General features: G+C 47.2%; 1 protein-coding gene across 4 annotated transcripts in view; it reads left to right on the top strand.

Annotated features, from left to right (window-relative positions):
- FBXW10B (F-box and WD repeat domain containing 10B) overlaps positions 1–12,111 on the top strand; it is a 32,500-nt gene continuing 20,389 nt past the window's right edge. The window contains exons 1-7 of one of the 4 annotated variants that reach the window (XM_058703323.1): positions 2–788; positions 2,593–2,766; positions 3,294–3,491; positions 3,591–3,718; positions 4,490–4,612; positions 6,948–7,057; positions 8,226–8,426. In XM_058703323.1, the coding sequence (XP_058559306.1) occupies positions 284–788; positions 2,593–2,766; positions 3,294–3,491; positions 3,591–3,718; positions 4,490–4,612; positions 6,948–7,057; positions 8,226–8,426 (1,439 nt within the window). In that variant the 5' untranslated portion in view covers positions 2–283. Of the gene's footprint in view, positions 789–2,592; positions 2,767–3,293; positions 3,719–4,489; positions 4,613–6,947; positions 7,058–8,225; positions 8,427–12,111 lie in introns of all 4 variants that reach the window. The other 3 variants (XM_058703321.1, XM_058703322.1, XM_058703320.1) reach the window with 3 other exon arrangements.

Below are 12,111 nucleotides of genomic sequence, written 5' to 3'. Positions count from 1 at the left end.
TTTCAGAATATACAGCAACTGCCTCTACCTAAGCAGTGCCCGGTTTAGGAGATTTACGGTAAAGCCATGTTTCCTAGGAGGTCAGTACAAAAAGCCAGGCTTCTACCGGCAGTTTCCGGGAGACATAAGCTTTCCATCCGACGCAGCGTTTTACCTTTTTCTCTGGGAAATGTTTATACTAGAAAAGGCTCAACTGGGATATTCATCAGCTGCTTCCTGCTCCCGTGGTGTTTGGTGGGGCTGAAAACGGACAAGGATAAAATGCGCTGGGCATCTCAGGATCATGGAAAACCTGGAACTGAGGCTCAGGAATGCCCCCCATTTTCGCTGTGAGAAGGGAAACAGCTCTGTCCCCGTGTGCCAGAAGTGTGAAACATGTGTCCTCACCTGGAAGATCTTCTCTACCAAACAGTGGTTCCGGAGGATCGGTGAGATACCCCAAAGGAGGTTTCTGGTCAGCATCCTGGAGCAGTTGGATAGCTTGTATTTGTTACACTATTTCCAGAACATCCTTCAGGCCACGCAGGGGAAGGATTTCACCTACAGCCGGTCCCGGATCAACCTCAGCAAGAAGGAGGGGAAAATCGGCAGGTCTTCCTTGAACCAGATGTTGGATAAAACAGTCGAACAGAAGATGAGGGAGATTTTGTACTGGTTCGGGAACAGCACCCACTGGACGAAGGCAAATTACACGCTCTTGCTGTTCCAGATGTGTGACCCCAAGTTACTGCTCTCTGCTGCCAATGTCATCAGAGTCCTGTTCCTGAGAGAGCAGAGCAATGTCGCAGGTAAACAAGGCCACAGGTGGAGAGCAGAGGGCCCCCAAAGGTGAGGAAGCCAGACGTCAGGAGCCTGTAAAGGAACCAGACGTGTGGACAGGCTTAGGTAGACAAGCTTAAGGTTTTCCAGAACGCAGGACAGAGCTCCTTGTCCTGACATGCGGTCCCGTTTGCCAAAGGAGAAATTGCAGGATGTGACTTCCTTCTAGAAAAGCATGAAATGCAAATGCTTTTTATGGAAGTACAGAACTTTTTTTTTTTTTATGTTTTATTTATTTTTGAGAGAGAGAGAGAGAGAGAGAACGTGCACAGGAGGGACAGAGAGAGGGAGACACAGGATCCGAAGCAGACTCCAGGCTCCGAGCTGTCAGCCCAGAGCCCGACGCGGGGCTCGAACTCACGGACCGTGGGATCATGACCTGAGCTGAAGTCAGACGCCCAACCGACTGACCACCCAGGCGCCCCAGGAAGTACAGAACTTTTGACTGTCCGGCATTTGGAAGGGATTTAGGCCCAGTTATGGCTGGCCCGTGCCTCTAATACTCATTGCTGGTGTGGCTCTGGCATTAGTGGGTTTGGGATTAGATGGGGTTTGGGAGGGATGTAAGGGGGAAGCTTCTGAATTGTTCTGCCCTTCAGTCTGCACTGCACAGAAACCAGGCCAGGAGGTCAAAATGTAGGGCTCGTTCCCATTCATTCCACCATATTGCTTGCGCCTGCATAAAATCCAACCTGAAATGGTGTCTGTTCAAGCCTGCAGGTAGCAAGAGGGTCAAATAAGGGTAGGGCAGGCGTTCTCAAACCTTACCTTGCATCTGAATCCCTGGGAAGAGTTCCAAAAGAGTTTCAAAGCTAGACGACCCAGGGGACAGTTAGATTCCCATACATGGCACTGGGTTTCTTCGGCGTGTTAGGGAAGTAACACTCAGGGAATCTGAGTGACACAGCCTAGGCGGCAAGTAAAGGGACTTGAAAACCAGGCCTCCCTGACTGAACATGTCCCATCTCGAGGTGCTCCTGCTAGAAGCCCGCAGACTCCAGAAGGCCTGGCTTGTACACACACACACACACACACACGCACGCACACGCACACACCCGTACACACATGTATGCACACGCATGCACACGCGGGGCTCGAACCCGCGAAACCGTGAGATCACGACCTCAGCCGAAACCCAGAGTCAGACGCTTAACCGACTGAGCCACCTAGGTGACCCAGAAATTAAATTTTCTTAAAAAAATTTTTTTTAATGTTTATTTATTTTTGAGAAAGAGACAGAGAGAGAGAGTGGGCAGGGGCAGAGAGAGAGGGAGACACAGAATCCAAAGCAGGCTCCAGGCTCTGAGCTGTCAGCACAGAGCCCGACGCGGGGCTCGAACTCATGAACTGCAAGATCATGACGCGAGCCAGAGTTGGACGCTCAACCGACTGAGCCACCCAGGCGCTCCCAGAAGTTAAATTTTCTAATTTGGCTCAAGGGCAGTTCTTGCTGAAGAAAATGAAGTAAGTGGTGCAGGAAAAAGTTGTCTGACTTCAAGCTTCTGCCCGCAGCTCTCTTACTCTCTCTCCTTTATGTGGGGCTCTGATGCATTGTGCATTGTGCGTTGTGGGTCGGCAAAATCCAACAAGGAGCTTCCTGCAATATTTGCATAGCAACTCGGGGGCTCCCCCGGATAAAACTGGACATAACCGGCTTGGTCCATTTTGTGTGGATTGAAAAGAGGGCAGTAGAAAGAAAACTGTTTTCCTCCACCTCCTTTCCTCCACACACCCCATTAAGGGGCACCCTTGTCTTGGCCTTTTGGTTTTCAGGGCTCAGTCAGTCCGCCAGTGATGTGTTTGTCTTCCCCGGGAAAGACCACCACCAGTCTGAGACCTCGCAGGTCTGCCGGGCAGCCGGAACCAAGAACACATCCTTCCCTTTGTCCAGATCTCCAGGGAAAGAAGGGTTGCTTGAAAATATGGGGGGCGGACCATCCGACACTGGTAAGTCAGCCCGTAGCAGGAAAGCCAATAGGTAGGAGACTGGGAAGTCCCCCGTTTATTTATTTTTGAGAAAGAGAGGGAGAGAGAGAGAGGGCAGGGGCAGAGAGAGAGGGAGACACAGAATCGGAAGCAGGCTCCAGGCTCTGAGCCGTCAGCCCGGAGCCCGACGCGGGGCTCGAACCCACAAACCGCGAGATCATGACCCGAGTCGAAGTCCGACTGAGCCACCCAGACACCCCTCTTGGGGTAACTTAAAGGAAGTGCCAGACACAATGCCATTTCACCTGAATCGGGCAGGGTTTGATACACTATAGGCATCTTCTTGAACTGGGAAGGCTTGCAAAGCCCTTGTGTATTTGGTTTGGGAGGTCTTGTTTCCGTTTTGGCAGAAGAAATGACAAAAATCCAGTAGTCTAAGGGTAGACCATGATGAGCTCTATCTCTGGGGAGAGGGTTTGGGGAGGGCTTCTCTTGGCCTGAATTAGAGACAACCCCACCCTGCACCGTTCTCTGGCTTTCCTCCAAAGGACAATGGAAGAGTTCTCTCCAGTGTATTTCTGAGATGAACCGGCTGTTTTCCAGAAAAGCAGGCAGGTCCAAGGCAGAGAGCGCCCCCTCCGACCTGTTGGTTGACTTGGATGTGGTCCGAGACCTGTCTTCTGGGGCCAGAAAATACCGAGACTTCATCCGTCACCTGCCCATCCACCTCTCCAAGTATATTCTAAGTATGCTGGGGCGAATTGGGGGATTTCTCAAGACACTCTTCATCATGGCTCTGATGGGAGGTTCCCAGGTCCGTCATCTTTTTTTTTTCCCCCCCCCAGGTATGCTGGATAAAAACAGCCTGAACGGGTGTGCCTTTGTGAGCCAGCACTGGGCTGCGCTGGCCCAACAGGTCAAGAAGGATCTTTCCATGCATACTTTCATTCAGAACCAGATCGCCTTCTTGCAGGTACCTCCTGGCCGCGAGGGGTTGATCCGGAAACCAGCCTCATTTCCACGTTGAGGTTGGCCTGACAGTGCACCTTTCCGATCTCTTCGGTGGACCCTTAGCTGGCCTCCCGCTCCCCGTTAGCTGCTTTGTAGGCTTTAGCCGTAACTTCCTGTTTGTCCAGACCCGTTGATCGCCACCCGCATTGTCTGTGCGTTAGCAGGGACGACATGTGTAGAAACCTCTCAGGAAGAGAGAGGCAGAGTCTTTCTGAAACGTCACAGAGCAGGGCATTTTGTTCCCCCCCAGAGATCTATCTGGTGGCATGTGCAATAAGAAAGCCATGAGTACGTTTCTGGAACGGTCTCATATGATGCACAGATGTTTCAGAGACCAATAAGTATGTGTTTAGGTTAAAATGCAAGTCTTGCGGGTAGTATCCGTCTTCGGAATTTTTTATCTCTGTTTCCTGCCCGAAGCCTTACCCCAAATCGTGGACTCTTGGTAGCTTGAGTTTTTCCCAGCAGGGATCCATAGCAGAAGACGAGAAGAGTCAGGCATTGGGAGGCAGGCCATACCTCTGGGAAGCTGAGACCCGCTCGCCATTTCTTGCTGGTCTGGCTCTGGGTGTTTGGTATTCAGGATCCACTTTAAGCCAATCCGCTCATGCTACCGGCCTCACCGGCCAGGCCTCCGCCAGAGTTTACCCATCTTTCAGATCTTGCCAAGCACCCCTCTTGGAGAGGAAGGACCAAGAATAGTAGCCATTTCCCGTTATTTTTTTTCCCTCAGGGGTCCTACACGGGGGGAATCGAACCTAATTACGCCAACAAGCTTCTTATCCCGGTTCCTAAGATGACAGATGATGGGAAACGCATGCGTGCGAAAAATCAGAAATGGAAACTGAGAATGAAGGTGGGTTGCGGTGGCATCTGGGGTCCAGACTCGGCCCTCCTGTGAGGGGTACAGGAAATGGGACCATACAGGATCTATAGCACGTGGATATAGGATATGGGAGGTGACATTCCCTAAGGGAGACCCGAGTTGTGTGCTGTGTGTCCTTCAGCAAGCGACTTCCTCTCCTTCAGCCTTAAATTCCTCAGCTGTTAGATGTGCGGATGGATTTGCTTGTCCTCTCAGGGTTCTTCGTTTACTTCCAACCCCACGGCCAGACCATAGCTTCTCATAAGGAAACCGCGTAGTATGAATTTCAAAAGAAGTTAGAAATCTGGATTATCACGGGACAGCTCTTGTTTTTCTTAAAGGTGTGGGCCAAAGAAGACACATTTGTGGACTTAATTTGACCCGCATTTTTTTTTTTTTTTGAAATCTTTGAGTTGGCCCATTCACTCATTTCATACTTTTTTTTTTTTTTTTTTTTTTTACATTTATTTATGTTTTGAGAGACATAGAGAGACAGAGCACAAGTTGGGGAGGGGCAGAGAGAGAAGGAGACACACAATCCGAAGCAGGCTCCGGGCTCCAAGCTGTCAGCACAGAGCCCGACATGGGGCTCAAACTCACGAACCGTGAGATCATGACCTGAGCCAAGTTGGACGCTTAACCGACTGAGCCACCCAGGCGCCCCTGTTTTAGGAATGCTATAATTTAAGAAAAGAGAGAGAAACAGGTAAAGCACTGTGGTCAACAGAAGAAAGCATGTGAAGTAGCAAGACAAGGCAGCGAAGCGTCTCCTAGGGAAAGGTAGAGGGGAGTGCCTCCGAGAGATGGTGATTGCCATGGGTACTGAGCTTGAACGGGGCGCCAAGAATGGTGTGCCCAGGGCTTTGTACACGTCGTTCACTTGATCTTCACGGTAGATCGAGTGGATATCATTGCTCCCAACTTATGGATGTGGAAACGAAGGCTATGATGCTAGAAAAGTCACCTAAGTTCTCATAGCTGGTCGGTGGTAGAGCTGGGATTTGAACTGGGTCTTTTTTCCTCCAGTGACTCCACCATGCAGCTTCTAGGCTCTGAAAACTTAGTTGATGAACGAGAGCCAAGGAATTCCAGCCCAGGTCATGAGACGTCAAGGACGTCTTGATTAGTTCAAGGCAGGATATCAGAGCTGCTTGGACACTGGAAGGGAGGCAGGTTGACAGATTCTGGGGAGAGACTTCTAGGTGGACGTCGTTATTTGGTTAAAGATCAAGAGGGAGATTGAGCTGGGAAAAGCGGGCATCCCAAGGAAGAGTCTACAGGTATGGGGAAGAAGGCTAAGTAGGAAGAGAGATGTTCCCAGGGGGGACTCCCAGATGCGAACATGATGTTGTGGTCTTTTTTGCTTTCATGATAAACTCACCTTGTTTTTTGGGTTTCCTGCTGGCATGGTTGTCATTTCCTTCTAGAAATGGCTGGAAAGAGGAGTGAGAGTCCAGTTGAGTCATCTGTGCCAGAACTTAGCATGTCTGGCATACCACAGTGGTCCAGAAAGTGCATGTTGGAGGGAGGGAGGCACAGAGAAGAAGGAAGGAAGGAAGGAAGGAAGGAAGGAAGGAAGGAAGGAGGGAGGGAGGGAGGGAGGGAGGGAGGGAAGGAAGGAAGGAAGGAAGGAAGGAAGGAGGGAAGAAAGGAGGGAAGGAGGGAGGGAAGGAAGGAAGGAACTATTAGAAAGGGAAGGGAAATACCCTTGTTGAGACCTGATACAATTGATTTCCTCTCTCTGAGGCTCAGATATATCTCATCTGTAAAATGACGAGAATGCTTTGTGGGGCAAATGATGTACTTTACGAGGCAGCTGTAAGGAGAAATGAAGGTTGCATATACGTGCAGACTTTGGGGCACAAATGCACGGAGAGTGTAGCTGTGATTTTGCTTACGCCTTGAGTTCCCATGAGTACGCTTTGTAGAGTCAGGTATACGTAATATAAACATGAAGCCCGGACTTCTGCAAAACAGTCGAAGGGCACCTGTGACTCGATTTTGTGAACGTACCCTCCGTGAGCTCATTTTTGGAAAAGTTGAGCTGTCGGCGATATCGAGAGTTCACGGAAGGAATCAGAACACACAGAAGATACGAAGTGATGCAGGATGAGTCAGGACCCTTGACTCACCATTGTCTAAGTCGTGGATGATTCTAGTGCCTGCTCATTGACCTCTCCCTACCAGCACGTAGTAGCAGCCACAGCCCCAAGAGGCAGAGTCCTTGGGCCCTTATGTCCTGGCCAGGGAAGACCTCAGGGGGTGCATATTTGGGGCCCTGGGTAAAGTTGCCACTGTGCTTTGACTCCAAGTGTTCCCTTGTTAGAATGACTACAACCTGTGGACCGCATACCAGAACCAGGAAACTCAGCAGGTCCAGATGGAGGAGAGAAATGTCTTCTGTGGGACTTATAATATCCGCATTCTCTCTGACACGTAGGTACTGGGGTCAGAATCCGGGTCTTCAGGGACCCTTGAATTAGCCTCCTTAGGATTCCCATGACCCGGTTCACTTGGAAAAGGCAATCCTTCCTGACCTCAAGCTCCAGCTCCCAACTAAAATGAGATCCCCTTCGGAAACCAGGTGCTGGAGTTTTGGACCATTCTCGGCAGTGGGTGGAGGGCACTTTCCCATTATAATTTTGGGTACACCAGTCAACCATCGTTTGCACAAGTCATGTGCGTGAAATTACCGTGTTTTTTTAATTTTTTTATTTTTGTTGTTTTATTCTAGTTTTAGAAGGAAGGTGTGCTTATTGGGAAAAAGAAACCCACCAAATGCCAGCAAATGTATCGAGAAAAGCCAACACCTCCTACAATCTTGTCATCTAGAGATAACCACCATTAATATTCATGTCTAGTCTAGAATTTTGTTCTTGCGTGTACTATACCTACGAGTTTTAAATAAAAATGGGGTTTTTAATGATCGGCTCTCTGCCATACTTTAGGCCTAGGACTTTGCTCTTTTTTCGTAAGGTTTCATAAAGGCCATCTCTCTCTATTTCCTTTCTGGCTGTGAATCTGACTAACAAATTACATCCTGACCGGTCAGTAGGGCGAAGACCAAGAAGATAGGGGAAAGGCAAAGTTGAGTTTTTAGGGATCGCGTGGTGATAAGCGTGCCCCTTAGAAGAGATGATGGCTGATTGAGCTCTAGGTGTAACAAGTAGAATGAGGACAAAAATATCACGAGTTCTCATCTTCAGGCATGACCACCTCCCTTTTGCTGAAATAATCCCGCTTCACTCCGTGGGCCTGGAGTAATTATAATGAGTGTCCCCTTTCATGATAAAATGTCTCAATTCAGACATACATGGTTGGGTCAGCTTGCTCATGTTTTATCCATTGGCTGGTAATCTTATGATTGGAAAATTAATTTTTTTTATATTAAAATTTTTTTTTTAATTTTGCCTGAAAGGACTTTTTGGTATGGTATAAGGTAGGGGTCCCTTGTGCTACACCCCTTGTTGGAAGGCCCTGAACTTTCCATTATACCGTTGTTGTAGGTGACAACCGTTGTACTAAGTGAGTTGCTGGAGGGGACACTGACTTTTCTTGCATGGATCATCCTTTCCACCCCCACCCCACCCCTCCGGCAACTCAGGTGGGACCGAAACAGAATCATTCACTATTCCGGGGGACATTTGGTAGCCGTGTCATCCAATCGGAAGATCCAGCTTCTAGATGTCATACAAGTAAAGGAGGTACCCATCGCGTTCCGAGGCCATGCCGGGAGTGTCCGCGCCCTCTTCCTGTGTGAGAAGAAGAACTTTCTACTGAGCGGAAGTTATGACCTGAGTATTAGGTGAGTGGTCCAAGGGCGTTGTGGTGCCCACCCCACCCAACGCCTGAAGTCAGCTTGTGGAGGAAACAGGCGTGCCTTTTCCTTTTTGTGTTTAGCGAAAAGGTACCCTAAATGATACCGACTTCTCGAATAACCCGAAACATTTTTCTTTTTTTGGCAAGGTAAAAACCAATTAATTTGTATATTGTTTAAACTTTAACAAGATGAGATAGATTTATAACAATGATCAGATCTATTTTCTTTTTGAAAAAATGTTCATTTATTTATTTTGAGAGGGAGAGGAGGGGGGAGAGAGAGAGAATTCGAAGCAGGCTCTGCAGTTTCAGTGTGGAGCCTGATGCGGGGCTAGATTCCCCCAAACCATGAGATCACGACCTGAGCCGAAATCAAGAGTCGGATGCCTGACTGACTGAGCCACCCAGGTGCCCAGAAATCCTTAACTTTAAGGTAGTCGACTTTGCAGATTTGACTCGTTTAATAAGAAATCCCTCCCTGTGATCTTTGTGTCTTCAATCCACTCGAACCTCATTTTTGTTATCATATGAGGTAGAAATCCAATTCCATTTTTTCCCCCTTTCCTCTTTGCATTTATACCTAATTACTTAAGTACCATTTATGGGAAAAAAACTCCTCTTTCTCCCATTGGTCTGTCCTGCTGCTTTGTCATAAGATAAGTGTCCATAGATTTCAATTTCTTGGCTCTTCATTCTGCTTCTTTTGCCCGTGTGGCTATTGTTGGTCAAAACCACACTATCTTAGTTACTTTGGTCTTTAAAATCTTTTTTTTTTTTTTTTTTTTAATTTTTAACGTTTTATTTATTTGTGAGAGACAGAGAGAGACAGAATGAGTGTGGGGGAGGAGCAGAGAGAGAGGGAGACACAGAATCCGAAGCAGGCTCCAGGCTCTGAGCTGTCAGCACAGAGCCTGATGTGGGGCTTGAACCCACGAACCGAAAGATCATGACCTGAGCCGAAGTCGGACGCTTAACCGACTGAGCCACCCAGGCACCCTGAGGTCTTTAAAGTCTTTATACCTGGTACAGCAGGCAGCCCCCCCCCCCGCCCCATATTGTTCTTCATGTGTTCTGTCTTTTCTTGGATTTTGCACTTTGTTGGGGGGAGAGGGGGAGCAGGTTTCTTTTCATTCTTTTTTGGGCCTCAAGTGCAAAGGATTGAGTTGACTATAATTCTCTGTTCACGTCATATTATTATTATTATTTTATATGTTTATTTATTTTTGAGAGAGAGCGAGCATGAACCGGGGAGGGACACAGAGAGGGGGTCAGAGGATTTGAAGTGGGCTCTACCCTGATAGGGTGACAGCAGAGAGCCTGATGTGGGGCTCGAACTCATGAACCGTGAGATTGTGACTTGAGCCAAAGTCGGACGCTCAACCGACTGAGCCACCCGGGTGCCCCTGTTCATGTCGTATTGTTATTATTGGTCTGTACAAGGCTCCATTCCTGTTTTATTCATCTGTTTATTAATTCTATTTTCTCTATTCTTCACTCCCGTTTCCTTCCCCATGGGCAACCTTCTCATCTTTGTCAGTGTGGATCTTTTTATTTATGTGAGTCCTTTGAAAATGTGTATTGGGGCGCCCGGGTGGCTCAGTCGGTTAAGCGTCCAACTTTGGCTCAGGTCATGATCTCGCAGTTTGTGGGTTCGAGCCCCTCGTCGGGCTCTGTGCTGACAGCTCAGAGCCTGGAGGCTGCTTCTGATTCTGTGTCTCCTTTTCTCTCTGCCCCTTCCCCGCTCGTGCTCTGTCTCTCTCTGTCTCTCAAAATGAATAAACATTTAAAAAAAAAGAAAAAGAAAATGTATATGGATATATTTTATACACATGTTTATAATTTTCATCCATGGTTTCTTTGATTTATCTACTTATCTATCTATCTATCTATCTATCTATCATCCATGGTATTATTTTAAGCTTATCTTGGCTTTTCACTTTTGTACCCCATCCTATGTTCCAAAGATTTATCCATCACTGTCTAGTTAGTTTTGTAGTACTCCAATATACATTTCGCCTACTTGCTTCCCCAGTGATGGAAACTAGCTGGCCTCCGAATAAAGCTGCGTGGAACATCTTTGTCCCCTCGTGGACATTGTGAGATTTCTTAGGTATATATATGCCCAGCAATGGACTTGCTGAGATATAGGGTAGGTGCTACCTAATTTGACCAAGTACTAGACTGAATTCAGAGTGGCTTTATGGGTCTACATTCTCCCTAGGAGGGATCCTGTAACTGTATTTCCCTACCAACATTGGGCATCAGCCAGCTTTCAAATTTTTGCCAGATGGGTATGTGTAAAATCATTTCCATTTGCATGACTTTGGCTACTAATAAGTTTGCCTCTTTTATAAATTGCCTGATTATATCTTTTGTCCATTTTTCTATTGGGGCTCCTCTAATTTGCTTCTTGATTTGCAGTTCTGTGTGTTTTCTTCTAACTTTTAAAAAAATATTTATTTATTTTTGAGAGAGAGAGAGAGAGAGAGACAGAGCATGAGCGGGGGAGGGCAGAGAGAGAGGGAGACACAGAATCCAAAGCAGGCTCCAGGCTCCGAGCTGTCAGCACAGAGCCCGATGCGGGGCTCGAACTCACAAACCGTGAGATCATGACCTGAGCCGAAGTCGGACGCTCAACCGACTGAGCCACCCAGGCGCCCCTGTGTTTTCTTCTATATATTAGTCCCTTGTCAGTTTAAAAATTGCAAATGCCATCTTCCATTTCTTCATCAACCCATTAACTTTGCTTATAGTGTTCTTTGTTGAATAAAAATTCTAATATTGCTGTAATACGACGAATCAGTTTATCCATTGTTTTGACTTGTGTCGGTGAGTCTGTCTAGTCCTAGGTCACAAAGACGTTTTAAAATATTTTGTCCTATTAACTTTATTTTTTAAATTTATTTTCCAAAGTTTGTTTATTTATTTTAAGTAATCTCTACACTCAAGGTAGGGCTTGACCTCATGACCCTGAGATCAAGAGTCGTATGTTCTTCCGACTGAGCCAGCGAGGCGCCCCTTGTCCCATTAACTTTATAGTTTGACTTTTTGCATTCAGTTCTTTGAACTATTTGCAGCCCAACTTTGTATGTGATGTTGGGTAGAGTTTCATTATATTTATTTATTTTGAAAGAGAGTGAGCAGTTTCCCCCACAGTGGTTATTTAGTCCTACCCGTTGATCGCTGTTCCAATGTTACACGAATCAATGCAGGATTTCTCAACTTGCGGCTGGAAAGTACCTTCTGTGGAGGCTGTCCCGTGCACTGGAGGACATTTAGCCGTACCCTTGGACCATAGCCCCGGATACATTAGCAGCTCTCTCCCTACTTGTGACAGCCAAAAATGTCTCCAGACATTGTCAAATATCCTCTAGGGGTGGAAATCACGCCTGGGTGACCATCATCCAATTTGTATATTTAATTCTTTACCAAAAGCCCTAAGAGGGAACTATCATTATTATCATTGCCATTTCACCAATGAGGAAATGACACTTACACGGAAATTAGGTAACTTTCCCAAAGTTACACCTAACGGGTGCTGCCGCTGAAAATCAAATCCAGGCCTCTGACTCTGAGCTTAACCCTGAAACTTTGCCGCCTTCCAGCAAACTGTTGATCTAAGGGAACTTGTGTGCCACATGATCCCTTGGGCCCTCAGAAAAATCTCAAAA

Source organism: Neofelis nebulosa, chromosome 16 (assembly GCF_028018385.1).
Source record: "Neofelis nebulosa isolate mNeoNeb1 chromosome 16, mNeoNeb1.pri, whole genome shotgun sequence".
In the NCBI taxonomy this organism is placed as follows: domain Eukaryota; kingdom Metazoa; phylum Chordata; class Mammalia; order Carnivora; family Felidae; genus Neofelis; species Neofelis nebulosa.
The sequence above is the reverse complement of the archived record's forward strand: the minus strand, read 5'-3'. Positions and strand labels throughout refer to the sequence as shown.